The sequence below is a fragment of the Lepidochelys kempii genome, chromosome 17, assembly GCF_965140285.1.
Source record: "Lepidochelys kempii isolate rLepKem1 chromosome 17, rLepKem1.hap1, whole genome shotgun sequence".
NCBI classification, from domain to species: Eukaryota; Metazoa; Chordata; order Testudines; family Cheloniidae; genus Lepidochelys; species Lepidochelys kempii.
This window is the reverse complement of record NC_136396.1, coordinates 20,148,425-20,168,319: the sequence shown is the minus strand read 5'-3', so window position 1 is coordinate 20,168,319 and position 19,895 is coordinate 20,148,425. Positions and strand designations below refer to the sequence as shown.

Below are 19,895 nucleotides of genomic sequence, written 5' to 3'. Positions count from 1 at the left end.
CCCCCAATTTTGTAGAGTTAAACAAAAATGTTAAGCAAAAATTTGTTTGGTTTTTAGTTTCTGGGGCGTGTGGGGGAGGGTTGGAAAAAAACCTGGAAAACGTTGACCAAAATGGAAAACTGCTCTAATTTGGTTGTAAAAGCGTTTTGATGAAAAACTTGGAGCAGCTTGGAGGAGAAATCAAGAGTGGATGTTTTAAAGAGGCGCTCTAGTTCAAGCAGGAATTAATTCCAGGCAGTTCTCTGGCCTGTGTTATACTGGAGGTCAGAGTAGATGATTACAGTGGTCCCTGCTGGCCTTAGACGCTGAACTTCAAGCGTGTGCCAAGGGCCAAGCACAATGCCAGTGCCCCAGTTAAATCCCCTTTGAGCCCTAAATCAACCCTCTGTGCCCTGCACCCAGACAGATATAAATGGGGTTCAGCTGAGGGGTTCTGGGGGAGTTGCATTCATCCCCCCTCAGCTGGGTGGGGGTCAGGGGGTGCTGCAACTAGCCTCCCCCCTTTAGCTGGGAGAGCATTGCTGTGATGCCAGGAGGTCAGTAGAATAAAGGGATAAAAATGGAAGGATTCCCCCAGAGCAGCGGGAGGGGAGGCTGCACAAGAAAGCAGGAGGAGAAGCATTAAACACTGTGCACAAGGGAACAAAAGGTCAGCGCGAGAGCCAGAGAGAAAAAGCAAAGGGTAATTTATTGACATGGCAGACGAAGTCTAACGTATTCAATTATCTCCACGTCTCGGCATGCACCACAGAGGGCGAACGGTGCAAACAGATGGAGATTTCCAGGGAAGGAAGAATGGTCCCTGGAGCGATCTCAAAGGAGTGAAGGGAGGCGGGACACACAGGGGCTTGGCTCACCCTAGCTGCACTAAGGAGGAATAAATGTAGAGAGGGGTAGGACTGAATCACCTGAATGGGAAAGAGGAGGCCTGGCTGTTGAAGGGAGAATGGATGGCTCAGGAGATTGGTCATGGGTTACAAAGGCTTTTCCTTCTAGATCACCCTATTGATCCAGTTCAGTACTGACCAGAAGTCATTGCTTGGGGACTATCAGTAGAACATGATGTGGGTAAGAACGCTTCCAGAGGAACCGATGCATCCATCAGAACTGGCACCTTTCCTGGTAGTCTCAGTCCTCTGCCTTCCTTCTAAGTGAGGTGGGGTCCCTGCAGGGCAGGATTGAGGGGCATGAATAGCTTGGCATAGGTTCTGGGGATAAAGAATACATGCGTTTCAGCAGGCCACGTCCATCGCCCCAACGAGCTCTGATTCTGTGGGAGCGCTGCAATGTGCTTCTGAAATGAGTTGATCCAGCCCTCCTGGAACTGTGGGATAGTTTAGACCTGGAGCCAAACTTCACGGCTTGGGCTCATCTCTGGTCAAAGGCAGAAGCTGAATTGCCAAAACGTGGAGCAAGGGGCTCTGCCTTGTATTCCTCTGGGGTTGACTGAAAGGACCAAGTCCTGGAGAGGCCATGAGAGAGGCTGTCCTTAAGGGGTTCCTAGCCCAGATAGGCAGACTCTTTGTCTCCCATGGTGTCTGCTTGTTCATATCACAACCCACCACCACATTCCCATCGTGCCACTAAGGCCTGTGTGGTTGCCACCAGTGCAAAAGGTTATTTGTGTAGTGTGATGCCAATGGATTGGCAAGTGAATCTGAACCTTATGTGGAGGCCAGGCCTTTCTAAGAGAGGTGCCCTTAGATAACAGCATCATAAGAAGCCACATAAGGGCCTGCTTTTCCATGAGTCCCATGTCATGCTCTCCTATCTGCTGGTCAGACCAGCAACCCCTATTTCCTGCCTATGGTCCTATGTGGCCTTCCTGGCTCCTTGCTTGGAACGTTGCACTTCAGCTTCACCTCCTAGCTTCCCAGTCTGTGCTAGCGGTTAGCTAGACATCGCAGAGCTTCATATACAGGTGAAGGAGGGGGTCACCCCCGCTGTAGGAGGGACACAGGCAGGAGTCATTTGGGGCATAAAGGGGGCAAAGCTCATTCCCAAGAAAGGAGGACGGTAGATGGGCCCCACACACAGTACCTCACATGCACTGCAAATAGAATTAGCTCCGAGCCCATGTACACCAGGCATGGATCCTGTCACCCTGCCCTAGTTGCTTTAAATAGCTTCACTTGCATCTCTGAAGCAGAACTCGGGAGCACCAGGGCCAAGGCTGCTACATCACCAAGCGGAAAGCGATGCTCAGCAATCTGTAAATATGCAGTGTTTATAATCACACAAAATATAGGGCTTCTGGCAATGCATAATTCAGCAGGGCTGACGCTGCGTGGGGAGCAAGATAGCAGGAGATAAGCACCTCTCCCTGGACATCCTCCGACAGAAAGCACGGTCCCTTATCCATTAATGCCTCAGGCAGGGGATGGCAACAGCTTCTGCCAGAACAGCCTTATTGTTGCATGAACAAGGCACTATTGTGAGAGAAATTTACGTCTCTCTCTCTGTGCTGGAGGAACATGGATTTGGCAGCCGAGAGCACGCAGCTTTGTGCTGCCTTCTGGCCGATCGATCCCCACCCCTTTGGAATGCTCGTTGATTGATCCCCGCCCCTTTGGAATGCCCAGCAGCCAATGAGGATGGTCCATCCATCCACTAGGCTTTATAGCCATGGGTGACATTCCATTCGGGGGTAGCAAGGAAGGGAGGGCCTGCATGCTTCTCTTTCACAGGCGTTTTGTGAAGGGACCGACAGGCAGCCAGTCCTGACAGTCGCACAGCTTTCGAACAGAAAGAGCAACGTGGAGCTAATTCACAGCAAACTTTCTCACACTCATTCCACAAGGGAAAACAACTGGAAAGCAGCTTGATCCACCGGGACATCCAGGCTCAGTTTCACACATGCATCACAAGGGGAAGTGCAATCTGGATGCTAATGCTCTGACAATTGGTGGGAACCTACATTCTGGAATATTGTCTTGGGGAGGAAGAACTGGCCAGCCTGGAACCTGCACTGACAGACCCTTGCTCCAAGTTCACTCAGCTCCCTTTCAGATACAGGGACCCTTTCAACGGTCAAGATACCAAGACTTGTAACAGCCTAGTGCTCCTGTCACTTAACGCCAGAGTAAATCCATTGTCTTCAGTGGAGTTATTCGTAGAAATTGTCCTACTGGCTCAGGTCCAAGTCCATCCACCCTAGTGTCCTATCTCCAAGAATGGCCAGTATCAGATGCTTCAGATGTTTACTCTATGGTAGTGGAGAATCAAGCTCAAAGATTCAAGTTTATCCTTAGTAGGACCCAACTGAGAGGAGTGAAGTTACACCATTTATACATTTGACTCCCTCTCAGAGAAACCAGTTTAACCTTTATAAACCGGCATCAACTTTGCATCATCCACATCAGCCCAACTGCTCCTGTGTCCTGCGTGTTTTCTCAAGTTCTTTGTCTCTGGTGGTTGGGGCTTTTAGCCTTCCTGCCAGCAATATCTACTTGCCTCAGGTGTAAGGCAATCAAACATGTTCACTTTCCTTCCATCAGCATTGCTGCATCTTCCTCCTCCCCAGTGACGTAGGATTATTTGGAATTCTTATAATTCTCTGGTGCCTTTCACCTCCAACCTTCATGAATAAAGCTTCACAACTCCTCTTTGAAGCAGCAAAATATTGTCAAATGCATTTTATAGACAGGGAAACTGAGGCACATTGTGACTTGCCCGAATAGTCACTCAAGGATGCACTGCCACTGGTAAAGGTAGAATTCAGGGCCTGCTAGAATCTCTGCTCCAACCACTAGCCTATACTGTAACGCCTCTCTCTCTCTGCATCACTGTAGTATTTGCTGTACAATTTACCGTTGCTCATTTATCTATTAGAAATCAGCCCTTAATCCAAGTGCCTAATCAATAAGCTACTGCAAACAGCAACTGATCATTAATGAACTAATCAGCCCTCCTTGGTTTGTTTGTTTTCTTGTATTGCCAATAATTTCATTACACCACTTAACTGCAGGTGTCATTAGGCGAAGCGACTTTAAGCGAAATCTAGATAAGATAATAACAGCCTAGTGAAATCGTGATGGACAATGCTGAAAAAGCCTCAAATGATGGCATTCAAGCAAATTGCATCCCAGCCTCAATGTAATAAGCTGTAATATACTGATCTCCCAGACGTACTGGAACTCTTCCATAAAGATATTAACCCACAGCTAAGAAGCTGCCACTATAATTGTCTTTATCTCTTTGGTAACAATCACTGAAGAGTCACCCTGTCATTTTCATGCACTGACCAGGGCCGTGGGGGTGGCACCATGAATAAATAGGTTTCTTTCATCGCTAGTTTCAGTGATTCATTCAAACCTTTGTGGTCTGCAAAGCGGTGATCCAAAAGAGTGTCCTTTGCCATTTCCTCCATTCCTAGCTCCTTTTGCTTTATTCCCAAATATCATAACCATGAAAGGGGATGATTCATTGTATGAAAATGTCTCACTACAGGAAGAATTACTATAGTTTCTTCTAACTGTATTTTTATACTCTATAGTCAAGATTTTGCAATTTCTCCTGTATAGAGTGCTGTCCCAATCTATCTATCAAAACATAGTTCATATTGTATGGAATCCTAAATCTCTACCCATTTCCATAGAGTCAGGGACACCTCCTGCTTCCTCAGTCCATTAGAGCAGCTGCCATGTAAACATGGGTGATTCCTCTTTTGTTAGGAATTGTGGATTGCATCCCTGTGCAGTGAGAGAGGTGCCCAATGGTGCCAGTTTGTATGGCTCACAAGAGGAGCCCAGGCTGCAAGCAATCAGGTCTGTACAGCTTTGTGGTTCTGCCGTGGATTGGATTCTTGTGTCAGCAGGCAAAGATGGAATGTCTCCTATGTTTGTTTCCTGGGACTTGCTCCTCTCCGATCCTTTGACAGCAACTCGTATTTCTAGCGTCACCTTTGAGCTGCGCTTGTGTACAGGGCAACAGCATTCTGGATGCCCTGATACAACCTTTACAAGGGGTTGGACTGGGCACTGGTAATTAGTATTTCTCTGTTTTTTTTCTTGAACAAATGCAGCGTTAGCGGCCGCTGAATGGTGGCATTTAAAAGCAGGGCATATTTTCACCCATGCATCGTGCACAAAACACTAACTGTTCTGTAGGGGAAGCTCCTGAAAAGCCCCAGCTGTTCCACAAATGTCTTTTTATGACCCTAAACTGTATATGTAGCATGTCTCACCCACACTGAACTGGTTCCCTACCGACCGAGACGATGCAGGGAGGAACGCATAGCCATGGAATGAGGGTCTGACATTGTGTGGGCTGGGGGTTGTGCCAGGGCATCTCCATCCTAACTTGCAGTATCCCCTTCTATTATCAGCCTGGACCACCCCCAGCTCTGCCAATACATCCAATGCTGATCTATGGCATGCCCTGATACTCCAGTCTTAGGACCACCCCATGACAAGCTCCACCAGTCTCGATCTATAGCTCCTTCAGCTGTTCCATCCTGACCTCCCAACCCTACCCAAACTCAGCTCAGCCCAGCCAATGACTCTCTATGCTAATGTGAAATACCACTAGCTATTCCAGTTCTGGGCTGCCACTCAGGTCTGCCAACATGCCTCAGGCCTTCTGGTTAGCAAAACCTAGTATCCTAGTCTTTGCCTTTCCTGGGCAAAGAGCTGTCCTGGCCCAGTCATTCTGTGATGTGGATGAATGGCCACTCTAGACCAGAAAAGGAAATGAAATGGATTTGATCTCACTCTAGTTCAAATAAAATGTGTATAGTCTAGATTGCCAGGAGGTGAAAGCTTAATATGTTCACTGACAAAAACGTTCAGTGAGTTCATTAGGCAGCGGCAAGCACTATAAATCTAGCAAACAAGCTCATTCAGTACCATGGACAGATCCATCAAGAATCTAGCAATCAAGGTGAATTTAGTGCTGTTAGAAAGTACCTAATTAACAGACCTGGAGACTGGGGTCCTTCACGTGCAGGATTTCCCCACAGTGCCCTGCCAACGTGGATATAAAGGGGAACAAACTTTTAGGAACTAGGCTTCTCCCCTTGCCCTCCAACGTCAATCGCAAATCATATAGCCCATCAAACAGCCTAAGAACATAAGTAACTTTGATCGCTTCCCCCTAAGTCAGATTTGAACCCATCCTCTAGAGGTGAAAGAGGACTTAACCCTGCGATAGTCCCTGATCCTGAGGCTTACCCAGGGTGAGGTAGCTGGAGATGCTGGTGAAAGGAGTTGTGTTGATGTCGTTTAGTCTGACCACCTGTAGAACAACAGGCCATAGGACCTCCCGGAATTAATTCCTGTTTGGACTAAAGTAGTGGCTCTCAGACTTTTTTTTACTGGTGACCCCTTTCACAGAGAGACCCTCTGAGTGCGAACCCCCCCCTTATAAATTAAAAATACTTTTAAATATATTTAACATTATTATAAATGCTGGAGGCAAAGCAGGGTTTGGGGTGGAGGTTGACAGCTCACGACCCCCCATGTAATAACCTTGCAACCCCCTGAGGGGGTCCCGACCCCCAGTTTGAGAACCCCTAGACTAGAGCATGTTTTATTTGTAAGGGAGCAAGCCAGAGAAGACTGAGAGGTTAAAGAAGGAGGTGGTGGGGGCTGGGGAAGGTTAGGAACTGGGATGAGATGAGCTTGAGGGGGCAGATGGAGGAGAAATACAGTCACAGAGCAGTTAGGTGACTCCCGCTTGTCACAGTGAGTCAGCAGCAGAACCAGGAATAAATCCCAGATCCCTTGAGTCCCAGGCCTGGGCATTAACACTAAAGCATGTGCCTGCTATAATTATCTGCTGCTTATTCCACCAGGGTGCAGTGAGGCTGCTGCTGGGAAAACCCGTTATGCCTGTAATATCACCCATCCCAAAGCAACAGTAACTGTAGATTTGGACTCACATTAACTTGTACAGCAGGTCCCAGGGATGCTCGAAATAGAAGAGTACAATGGTGCTAGGGTTTTGGGCCACCAGCCATGTTTGCAGAAGCAGGTGGGATATGGCATTAGGAGCAGTGCCCAAGTCCAGCAAAGCCTGGGCAAAGACCCCAGTAGCAGAAGGCCTGGCCTGGTCACAGTAGTGCCCTTGCCTATGAGATGGCAGAAAAGCTGGAGAGACACCCCTAGGGCTGTGCCAATGGGGCCTTCTGCGCCTGAGCTTTGACCAATTCCTGTGTGCCTGTTGCAGGAGTGGGCGGATGCGTGCTGCAGGGGGCTCCGGAGTGTCCACGCCTACATCCTAGTCTATGACATCTGTTGCTTTGACAGCTTTGAGTACATCAAAACTATTCGCCAACAGATCCTAGAAACAAGGTAAGTGCCTGCTTGCCTTACCCCTGGCCTGGGCCCAGCTGAGCTGGGGAAAGGCCCCACTCACAAAGCTAAAGTCACCTCTCCATTGTGCATCCTCTCTGGGAATATACTGGGGGCAGAGAGGAAGATGGAGGGTAAGCTGGAGCTCCCTGGCTGAGCTCAACACTCTCCAGCAGTCTCCTGGTTCCCTTCAGTGCTGATAGTCCTAGGGACTGAAATCTTCCAACAGGTGCAGGCTAGAATTAGGCACCTTCCATCTGCACTAAATTCACTCAAGCATCCTAGAAAAGCAAAGGGCAACAAACAGCTCAGAAGGGAGCTCTGCAAGCTGCCCATGAGATATTAAGAGCCACGGTGGGGCCAAGTCTAGTCATTGGCAAAGCAGCGTTGGGTTTCTTACCAGTATTTGTAAGCTGTGCTTGCTGTGACAAGATAGGTGAGTGAAAGGGCAGTTTGCTACAGCAGGTCTGACTTGCATCCAGCTGCATGACTTTGACAAATCGTACCCCTCCATGCAGAACAAGGTTCCCTGCTGACAGCCCAACAGGAGCCGCCAGTCTGTGCCCCCCACGTTACACAAGGGAGGCTTTGGATTGCCATCCTCTGCCACTAGGACAGGCCCAGCCAGGGCCTGAGGATGGGGAGGGATCCCCAGGAGACAGAAATGTTAGTAGGAAGATAAAATATTGTGCTAGTGGGAAGCAGAAGAGCTGTCGTAGGAAATTGGAAGGGGGTAATGGGTTGGAGGTTAAGGGACTGTGGCCTTCATGCCAATGAAAGAAACTGACGTGTTTCTGTCTCTGCCCTTCTTCCCTGCAGGGTCATCGGCACCACAGAGACCCCCATTATCATTGTGGGCAACAAGCGGGATCTGCAGAGGGGCCGGGTGATTCCCCGCTGGAACGTCTCCAACCTGGTGAAGAAGACCTGGAAGTGCGGCTACATCGAGTGCTCTGCCAAGTACAACTGGCACATCCTACTGCTCTTCAGCGAGCTGCTCAAGAGTGTGGGCTGTGCCCGCTGCAAGCACGTCCACACCACCATCCGCTTCCAGGGGGCACTGCGCAGGAATCGATGCACCATTATGTGAGGCCCTGCTCTCCACCCCCTGCTCCCACAACTGCCCCCAGAGACCCTTTTGTAAAGCCGAGGGGTGGGCGCAGGAGGACGCGAGCAACTCTCTTGACAAAGGAAGCAGTGTCAGGGAGGGTGCCCAGCTCTCCTGGATGAAGCCTCGGAGTGAGCCTCCTTCATCCCTGCCTGTCCCCAGCGCAGAGACGGCATGGTCTGTAGATTCAAGGAGGCAGGGTCTTGCTCCAAAGTGCAAAAGGCTTCTAGGCACCTTCCTTTCCTCCCGCCTCTGCACTGGATCATGGACTGGATGATGCAGTGTCCAGCAAAGAAGGGAGAGGGGCACCTTAGAGAGAGCAGGGATGGGTGAAGTATCACTGGTTACCATGCAGTTGGGGGGGGTGAGTCTCCTGCCATCCCAGAGCAAGGCAAGACTGCTATCAAGCTGCCACTTGGTTATTACCTGATGATGACCTAGTCTTGACAAGTGACAGATTTGTATGGGTAGCCATCTGTAATGCCAACTGCCTACCACGAGGCATGGCGTGGCATCCCCTGCTGCCTTGGTAACCAGAGATGTCTTCACTGCAAACAGGGATACAAAGACCCAATCAGCCTTAAATCAACAGGTCCTTTGCCCTTGTGCCAGGAGAGTAACATGGCATCAGGGAAGCTGAATCCTCCCTTGTTTTGCCCATTGGATCTGGAGCTTCTTCCCTCCAGGGACAGAGCAGCCTGATAGCAAGAGGCATGGCTGAAATGGAATTTTTTATTTTTTTATTTCGGGACAGAATTTTCAGGTGGTTCCAAAAAAAAAAAAAAAATCACTCCCCCACCCCAAAAACTGGCCGTTCCTCCCCCGTTTCCTTCCTGTGTTGTGTTTCTACAAGCTCCAAACCCTTTTTTAAATATCTCAACAGCGTGAGCACCTGTCTGAGGCTTGCCTTTCTTGGATGGGCTTGTCGGTGTGTTCATTCTCACATGTGTGCACGAAGAGCCCCCCCCCCCCCTTCTGCTGACAAGACACCCAGGTTTGGCAGTTAGCTGTATCATTTTTGTTCTTCCTTTTAAATGGATTTTTTTCCCCCAGCTGGCATTTTGGCACTAGGTTTAAAGCAAAATGATCCTGAAATTCTAGTGTTAGGAGTCTGGCAGGGACAGTGGAACTATCTGACTGTACCAGATTTGCTGGACAGGTACTGGAGTTCTACCTCTTTTTGCTGGAGCTGACCACTGTCAGTTCTGTACAGATTTAAAAATTATCATCAATGAAACAAAACTAGACAATGGCCTCCTTGAAGGATAACAAAAATACTGTATAGCCATGTACCTAGTGTTTGAGAAAGATCCTACAGCTAATATAAACACGATGCTTTTCATGCTCCTCTGTGTAAAGGGGCATAAGCATAAATAAGTATCAGCACTGACCGTTTATAAATTGATCTGACCCAAACGCACCTACATCTTATGGTCATGGCGGGAGAGATCAATGAACTTCAGTTAGAAACGCCTGTTTTCTCCAGTTGTTTTATCATAATTGACCTGCTAAATTCACCCTGACTTAAGGCTACGTTGCAAAGATTGACTGATATTTCAGATGTCAACGTCTCAGTTTATATGCAAGTATGTACAGTTTCCTAATAGGCAAGGCTATCTCCTTAAACTGTTTAAAAGGGCTGATCAGTAGCTGCAGTGGATCTCAGCTTCATTCCTTCCCACTGAAAGCAGCTTAGTGTATACACACACACACACACACACACACACACACACACACACACACACACACACACACACACACACACACACACACACACACACACACAAAAAAAAAAAAAAAAAAAAAAAAGCCAGGGGCTGTTGTAATAGAACAAATGAAACCTGAGAGGGAGAGTTGTGTGTTCAGGCTTTACTAGAAGGAGATGCTCTAATACTTTATACACTGTTATACTTTCTGGGTTCTTCTATTACTTTGTCCTAGACAATCCTTTCCCTAAACATAATGCATGTCAGAAACCCTGGGGCCATCTAACGGCAGACTCTTGAATTACATTATGTCAAGGCAGTCAAGTTTAAAGATCTGCAAAGAAATGAGAAATTGGGTTTGTGCCTCCCTTCACACACACCTTTTTCTTTTGGCTAATTTATGCTTGATAAAAGAGGTCTGCATTTTTTTAAAAAAAATTATTTTCTGCTTGTGTTTTATACTTTAGAAATACAGGTCTTGTCTGCCCTGTTTTTCCCCTCTTTAACTTGCTCAACCACATGAGAAACACTTGGGAGAAAAGATTTCTTGGTTAAAGTTTAAGGGAGGAGGAAGCTCCCAATCCATACCTGAGACCAACAAGTTCTCCAGTAAAACCAGACCTGCTGCTTCTAAGGTTAAAAAATGTTGAAGCCTTCCTTCTCTATAATAAAACAAAAAGCCCAATACCTTCCCATTGGTAGGTCCCATTTCACAGTGATGCTATTACTATCTTGGTGACACTTTTTATTAAGACATTTATAAAAAAAATAAACTCTAACTAAAGTTTCATTTTTATGACCAAATCCCTGGAATCTTGCTGTCAGGGTTTATATGATCACCAAAGTCACTTGCTGGAATACAAACAATATTGAGAGCACTTTTGCAATGTGAGAGGCTGTGATTTAGCGGTCTAATTACCACCACCACTAAAGAGAAGAGCATCGCTAAGTCATTGTCCACTGTGCTGAAATTGTGGGCCATGCACAGTTAGGTTTGCAAAATGGAATGCTAGAGAGAGAACTGAAACAAATCGATGGCTACCCAGCTACTTACACCATAGCCACTTGGAACTTCACAATAACTTTCCTCCTGCTTCAAAAACACAGGCCTCTATCACTTGAGCTAAAGGCAAATCTAGTATCCATATAGGGTCTATGACACACAGCTGAGTCCAGCCAGTAAAGGGCGATCATACATATTCCCAGCAATCAATACATTATTCTATGAATGGTCAGTTGTAAATTCTAGGCTTGTGATTCTACTGAGACATTTGGAGGACTTGGTCATGGTTTGTGACATCAGGAGAACCTTGTGCTGGAATTGTAATTCTAGAATTAACTGTGGCTTGTTATTCATCCTGTACACTGCATGTACTACAATGTAATAACATGCTTTGCTACAGGGGGTTCTAATGTCATCTCTTTGGTATTAACACGTTATGTCCATATTCTTGTTCTCTAGCCAGATTTATCCCTTAAACAGTTTTAATAAGCAAACTCATTTGTAAATGCCAATAATAAAGCGTTTATAAATGTGCTATAATGTAAAAATATCACGTATTAAGCCAATACATAGATTACTATAACCCTGTACCCTGCAGTTTATAACAGTAATTGGTCTAACAAAAGATATTACCTCACCCCCACCTTGTTTTTCTAATATCCTGGGACCAACACAGCTCCAACAACACTGCAAACGGTTTCTAACACACTTAGTTGTAGGTTTTCTAGCGCTGTTTAAGTATTTTGAAAAATGTTATAAATGTAATTATCATATTCTACAGTGACTCAGAGAAAATTATATTAGTAATAAGACGACTTATTTATATAGCAATTTTCAGCTTCAGAGTGAACTACAGCTACAAACACTGAATCCTCGCACTAGTGCGGTGGGGTGTCGTTATTTTACAGGTGGGGAAATAAGGTAGCAAGCTCAAGTGATTTGCCTAAAGCAACAGAAAGAGCTAGTGGCAGACCTGGAATTTAAATTGAGGAATTCCAGGCTTCCAAGCCCATGCTCAGATCCCCAGGCAATATTGGTTGGTGTCAGCATTGGGCTGTGAAGCCACAAAACAGGAGGGAGAAGATGACAAGCACAATAGCATTTATAACTAAGCTCTTAATAAATATTGTAATAACTAATCACATAATTATTTATGCATTAACCTATTTCTAAAAATACCCTTAATACAAAGTGTTACCATTCTCTTTCTTTAAACGAGGTTCTAAGAAGGAACATTTCCCCATATATATTTTTACACACACAACTGTGCTTCCTTGGCAGGAAAATTGTTCCCAAATATTCCTGGTGAGCGTCTTCCCTGGGAGGGCTCAGAAGAGAGCCACATTTCTCTCTGCACTGTGTACATGTTATTCATTTTTCTACATTGGAGGAAATATACAGACAGTGACTTGAAAGCCTCTGATTAGGAGTCTCTCTCTATTCCCTCCCATCCCTGCCCCAGATGTTCTTCATCTGATCTGTTTAGTTTGGGGGTTTCTTGGACTTGGTTGTCCACTATTTCTTGTTGGAGATTCCCAATGTGTCTGTAAAGCCTGTAACACACTACAACCCCGTTATCTGAAATCAGATTAAAATCGGGTGCATTTCCCCTTCTTCTGTACCTACGTCTCTGTCATTTTCCTGCGATGTCTGATTGCTTTCTTATATCCACACTCCTCACCATCACCAAGTGACCAGCATGAGCAGCTCTGCTTCTAGAAATGTAGGAATTGCCAGACTGGATCAGAACCGAACTCCAGCTAGTCTAATATCCTATCTCTGACAGTGGCCAGCACCAGTTGCTTCTGAAGATGCAAAAAGCCCCGCAGTAGCAGATGGGGGATAATCTGCCCCTCCACCCACTTTCCATTAGCTCTGATCCTGGTCTCTACTAGATGAGGTTGGCTTCAGTTCTGATACATGAGGTTTAATATCCCTCCCCACATTTTGTGTGTCATTAATTATGTTAACTCTGGCTAGTTTGATACGCCTATAAAGATCCAATCAACTTCTCATGAACTTTCCAAAACCCAGCAACTTCCTACAGCTTTGTTTTTCTTTTAAATAATCTCATTCCAGCGCCTCAATCTCAGCAATTCCTGACTAAGTCAAATTAATTATATGGGTGGTTTTTTCCTTTTGACCAGTAATCAATCTAATGTTGAATCCACCAGGTTAGATTTAAAAATAAAGCACAGATCCTTTAGCTGGTTACATTGAAGCTGCAGTGGCTTGAAATCAAACTAAAAGGCATAGCAATTTACAGCATATCATCACTGCTATTTTAACTTGAACTAACTAACCCAAGTTGAGAATGGTTTGCTTGTTTTTTTCCCCTTGCAGTGTAGACATACCCTGTGTGGTGGAGGAACTGAGCTAAAAGAATAGTTTTACACTGAATGAAGACTGTACCTTATTTACTCAGCAGAAATTATTTCGGTCTGGTTTCAATCATACCCAAGAGGAAGGATAGTGGTGTTTTGCCTGGTAAAGCACAGCTGGCTTGACACCTTGACATTTATTTCTCTCTCTCTCTCTCGCAAAAAGGTCAGTTTTACAAAGCTGAAAACAATTATGAGCCAGATCAGCTGGGAGGAAGAATTCAATCAGAAAAATTTGAATGATAATTGGGATTTAAGAACACTTTTACGAGCTGCCCAAAAAGCCATAAACCTACAATCAAGTAAGAAGGCAGTATAGGCTGTGAGGATCATGCTGGCCCACTAGACGTGCAGCACAAAAAACACACTGTGTGTAAAGGCAAAAGCACTGTCTGAGCCTGATTCTGTACTGCTACAGCCAGCTTGGATGGTCATTTGCAGCTGGATAAGGGGATGCTGTTGCTGGTGTTTTACAGCAACTGTGCACAGCTGCAAATGGGATGAGATGGGGGTTTGGGGAATCAGACCCACTGGTTTTTGTCTTGACCTGATTTCCAGCTGGATGTGAAGGGCCGTTTGCCCTGTGATGCCCCGCCATACCACAGAGCATAGCCTTGTGAGAATTTGAAAACACTAGCTGAAAACACTAGCAACCCCCAGCCTGGAGGCAATGATCACATGCACAGAATAGTGAGCACACAGCTCCGCTCTGGAGAACCTGAGGGAGGATGGTCCCTGAAGAGAATTTTAAAATGAAGATAGGGAAACCTAGGGGGACAAAATTCCCCCAGCCAGACTGCAGCCTGGACCTATCTCCTTAACCCAACCAGGCGAGATCTCCCAATAGCTAGGCCTGGAGCCTGTGAACGATGGCCTGGTTAATAGTAGCAGTTGTTAGATGCATTACAAGTTGGGTATAACTGGCACTAATTGAGGCAGAGGGTCCCTGGGCCATGCCAGCACAGCCCTTCACCTACATGAAACGCTTCCTCACCACCTGAGCTGATTGAAGACCCTGTTGTATTGAAGACCCCATTGTGAGGCCCTTACAAGGTTGGAACACTAGATGAAGGGTGACGGAACATCAGTGATGTCTCTATAATCCTGTGTTGCTACTTAGGGACGAGTCCTCTAGAATATAAAAGAGAATGGACACCTTTCTGTAGGTTTTTAATGAACCGTCCCATAGAATTTAATAGAGAATTCTATCCTCCAGTGTTCGGGAAAAAAGGAGGTCATTTGATTTTAGATTTTTTTTAGAGTAATTTCTGAAGGATCCTCTTAATTTGCTGGGTGGTGTAAGCCCCAGTTGGCCAATTTAGGAGAGGCCACTATGGCTCTGATCCAAAGTCAATGGACAGACTTCCATCCACTTTACTGGGTTTTGGCTTAAGCTGTAGGTGCTGGAGCTCAGAACACAGTGATGCCCAATCCCTTTCCTACTCACTCTAATCACCTCACTTAATTGAACTGCCCAACTGTCTTTCCTAACTGCCATGAAACCTGCAGGGCCCCCACATTCCACCTGACAACTTATCCTCCACTACCATTGCCAGGTGTCTGGTTTTCGACCAGAACATCTGGTCAAAAAGGGAACCTGGCAGCATCCAGTCAGAAAAGTCCACTTGGCCACAGCAGACAGCAATGCCTGCCCTTTGGCTGGGGGGTGCACTGGGCCAGAGTACCCTTCCTTGGTGGGGGGCAGGAGGAACAATCGTGTCTCCCCTGGGGTGGGAGATGCACAGATGGCTGGGGAGCGTGGAGCAATGCCAAGCACCCAGCATCTTGCTCCAGCTAACTTGGGCGGCGCTGCCCCTGGGGTGGGGGGAGGAGAGAGGAGCCCGCCATGGAGCACAGGACACAGCCCCAAAGAATGGGTCTTCACCCACGGCGCTGCAGGCGATGAGTAGTGGGGAGAGCACCCCTTGCAGGGCAGGGTCCCCCTAGGCAGAAGGTGCCCACTACTGGAGCCCCGGTGGCACCCAGGGCAATCCCCTCCCGCCCAGTCCCCAGGAAACAAAAGGGCCGGCACCTTCCCTAGCTCCACTGGGCAGAGCTGTGCCTTCCCGGCTTGCGAAGGGGAAGCCTCCACGCCCCGACCATGCTCCGCTCCCCAGCAACAGCACCTGGCAGGCAGGCGGGGCAAGAGAAACCCCAGCGCCCCGAGCCTGGTCCCCCACAGAAGCACAGGGCAGGCAGAGGAAGCTACAGTGCCCGGACCCCCACTGCGGCCCTAGGACTGAAGGAGCTCTGGTGCCCTGCCATGGCCTTGGGGCTGGGGGAGCTCTACCCCCTGCGGCATCCCCTGGGCCCTGGCAGGAGTGGGGGGACAGAGGTCCTGGGCTGCGGGGGCGGGGGGGCAGAATGGAACAGGGGCAGGGCCACGGGGGCAAGGAGCAGAACAGTGCGGGGCCTTGGGTAGGGCTGCAGGCGGAAGGTGTGGGGAGGAGGCCCCAAACTTGCTCTGGCCCAGGGTCCCACGAAACCTTAAACCGACCCCCACCGTACCCCGATTACCCCAGCCCTAGCTCCTCGCTATGGAGACAATCCCTCCCTGCCCTGGCCCCTTGCTCAGGGGACTGGCCCCCACTGTGCCCTGATTGGGCAGGCAGCAGGCTCCGCATCAGCTCCAGCAGGTGAGTCGCGGGAGACCGGAGAGTGAGCGACGGGGAGGAGGGGGGATGGAGAGCGAGCAATGGAGGGAGGGGGAAGAGGAGTGAGCAGGGGGCGGGGCCTTGGGAGAAGGGGCGGGGCAGGGGTGTACGGTTTTCAGCTATTAGACAGTTGGCAACCCTATTCCCCCCACCACCACCCCCCCATCATCACTACCACCAACTGCCACGGAACCTTCCGGGTCCCCACGTTCCACCTGGCAACTTACCTTCCCCCTACCCCCCCCATCATCACTACCACCAACTGCCACGGAACCTTCCGGGTCCCCACGTTCCACCTGGCAACTTACCTTCCCCCTACCCCCCCCATCATCACTACCACCAACTGCCACGGAAACTTCCGGGTCCCCACGTTCCACCTGGCAACTTACCTTCCCCCTACCCCCCCATCATCACTACCACCAACTGCCACGGAAACTTCTGGGTCCCCACGTTCCACCTGGCAACTTACCTTCCCCCACCCCCACCATCATCACTACCACCAACTGCCACGGAAACTTCCGGGTCCCCACGTTCCACCTGGCAACTTACCTTCCCCCTACCCCCCCCCATCATCACTACCACCAACTGCCACGGAAACTTCCGGGTCCCCACGTTCCACCTGGCAACTTACCTTCCCCCTACCCCCCCATCATCTCTACCACCAACTGCCACGGAAACTTCCGGGTCCCCACGTTCCACCTGGCAACTTACCTTCCCCCACCCCCACCATCATCACTACCACCAACTGCCACGGAAACTTCCGGGTCCCCACGTTCCACCTGGCAACTTACCTTCCCCCTACCCTCCCCATCATCTCTACCACCAACTGCCACGGAACCTTCCGGGTCCCCACGTTCCACCTGGCAACTTACCTTCCCCCACCCCCACCATCATCACTACCACCAACTGCCACGGAAACTTCCGGGTCCCCACGTTCCACCTGGCAACTTACCTTCCCCCTACCCCCCCATCATCTCTACCACCAACTGCCACGGAAACTTCCGGGTCCCCACGTTCCACCTGGCAACTTACCTTCCCCCTACCCCCCCATCATCTCTACCACCAACTGCCACGGAAACTTCCGGGTCCCCACGTTCCACCTGGCAACTTACCTTCCCCCTACCCCCCCCCATCATCACTACCACCAACTGCCACGGAAACTTCCGGGTCCCCACGTTCCACCTGGCAACTTACCTTCCCCCTACCCCCCCATCATCTCTACCACCAACTGCCACGGAACCTTCCGGGTCCCCACGTTCCACCTGGCAACTTACCTTCCCCCACCCCCACCATCATCACTACCACCAACTGCCACGGAAACTTCCGGGTCCCCACGTTCCACCTGGCAACTTACCTTCCCCCTACCCCCCCCATCATCACTACCACCAACTGCCACGGAAACTTCCGGGCCCCCACGTTCCACCTGGCAACTTACCTTCCCCCACCCCCACCATCATCACTACCACCAACTGCCTCGGAAACTTCCGGGTCCCCATGTTCCACCTGGCAACTTACCTTCCCCCACCCCCACCATCATCACTACCACCAACTGCCTCAGAAACTTCCGGGTCCCCACGTTCCACCTGGCAACTTACCTTCCCCCTACACCCCCCATCATCACTACCACCAACTGCCACGGAAACTTCCGGGTCCCCACGTTCCACCTGGCAACTTACCTTCCCCCTACACCCCCCATCATCACTACCACCAACTGCCACGGAAACTTCCGGGTCCCCATGTTCCACCTGGCAACTTACCTTCCCCCTACCCCCCCATCATCACTACCACCAACTGTCACGGAAACTTCAGGGCCCCCACATTCCACCTGGCAACTTACCTTCCCCCTACCCTCCCCATCATCACTACCACCAACTGCCACGGAAACTTCTGGGTCCCCACGTTCCACCTGGCAACTTACCTTCCCCCTACCCCCCCATCATCACTACCACCAACTGCCACGGAAACTTCCGGGTCCCCACGTTCCACCTGGCAACTTACCTTCCCCCTACCCCCCCATCATCTCTACCACCAACTGCCACGGAAACTTCCGGGTCCCCACGTTCCACCTGGCAACTTACCTTCCCCCTAACCCCCCCCATCATCACTACCACCAACTGCCACGGAAACTTCCGGGTCCCCACGTTCCACCTGGCAACTTACCTTCCCCCTACCCCCCCATCATCACTACCACCAACTGCCATGGAAACGTCAGGGCCCCCACATCCCACCTGGCAACTTACTTCCCCCCTACCCCCGCCCATCATCACTACCACCAACTGTCACAGAAACTTCAGGGCCCCCACGTTCCACCTGGCAACTTACCTTCCCCCTACCCCCCCATCATCACTACCACCAACTGCCACGGAAACTTCAGGGCCCCCACATTCCACCTGGCAACTTACCTTCCCCCTACCCCCCCCCATCATTTCCACCTGATAGCTCAATTTCCTCCCCCTCAACGGCCATGGCACCATCAGGGCAAGAACATTGCCGGAGGCAGCTCACCATCTCTTTCTACAAGTGACTCTCCATGCTCAATTATCCAGCACCTGAGCAGATGAGAGAACGTGCCGAAGAATTGTCAGCCCCTGTTTGTCTATTCCTCCTTTCAGGTTTTGCACTTACCCTGCCCTCCCTAGTCACAGCTGGCCTTCCTGCTCTACAGAGGGCTATCTCTGTTCATATGGGTCTCTTTAGCTGCACACAGACACCACTGAATGCATGGAGACTTATGAACATAGAGGAGGTCTGACCTCCTTTAAAGCCCTCTTCCCCTGGGAACAAGTGGGACCTGATAATGTTGCTGTGTATTACCTGATAACTGCCACATTAACCCACCTCCCCGGATCCATGCTCCCTCTAGCTAACCTGTCAGACACAGAGCCCTGAAGAGGGACCCCCCTGTATTATGGGCAGTTTGTCTTCAAGCTTTAAATCCAGAAAAATGAGTTTCCAACAGGTATAAGACACAGATCTCCAACCCTTTCTCCAGCCATCTGTTTCCGACTCCGTTCCTAATCTCCGACTGCCTAATTCTCATGCCACTTGAAACACTCACTAAATTGCCTCCTGATAACGAACCCTGCAGAGAGAGCTGTTTTACCCTTCCTGAAAGAGGAGGAGGGGTGTTCTTGGTGATGAGTCATGGAGGAAAATTTACTGTAAAAAGTTTCAAACCCATGTTTCTACAGACATTACAGAAGCTACAGCAACACTTGGAAAAAACCCTTTCAGCGAGGGCTGGGTGAAAAATTTCCATAAACTGTTTTTTCAACAGAAAATTGGCTTTTCAACCAAATGAAATTGTTTGCAAAGAGTATTGGCTTTTTTGGATTTGCCCAAATGCCCCAAAACTGGAATATTTAAACTAAAAGCTGAAATAGTGTGAAATGCTGTCATGCCATGGTGCCTTGTGGGAGATATAATTCAGGTGTCTCAGACTCCTAGTCTCTAGAGCAGTGGTTCCCAAACTTGTTCCACCGCTTGTGCAGGGAAAGCCCCTGCCGGGCCGGGCCGGTTTGTTTACCTGCCGCGTCCGCAGGTTCAGCCGATCGTGGCTCCCAGTGGCCGCGGTTTGCTGCGCCAGGCCAATGGGAGCCGCTGGAAGCGGCGGCCAGTATGTCCCTTGGCCCACGCCACTTCCAACAGCTCCCATTGGCCTGGAGCAGCGAACCGCGGCCACTGGGAGCAGCGATCAGCCGAATCCTATGGACGCGGTCGGTAAACAAACCGGCCCGCCCGGCAGGGGCTT

At 49.3% G+C, this 19,895-nt stretch overlaps 1 protein-coding gene across 4 annotated transcripts in view; it reads left to right on the top strand.

Moving 5' to 3' along the window:
* The window catches only part of RASL10B (RAS like family 10 member B), a 29,815-nt gene extending 15,158 nt beyond the window's left edge, over positions 1 to 14,657 (top strand). For all 4 annotated transcript variants that reach the window (XM_078849261.1, XM_073315522.2, XM_073315524.2 and 1 more), the window contains 2 exons: positions 7,168 to 7,292; positions 8,112 to 14,657. In XM_078849261.1, the coding sequence (XP_078705387.1) occupies positions 7,168 to 7,292; positions 8,112 to 8,382 (396 nt within the window). In that variant the 3' untranslated portion in view covers positions 8,383 to 14,657. The remainder of the gene's footprint in view (positions 1 to 7,167; positions 7,293 to 8,111) is intronic.
* The last annotated feature ends 5,238 nt before the right edge of the window (positions 14,658 to 19,895 follow it).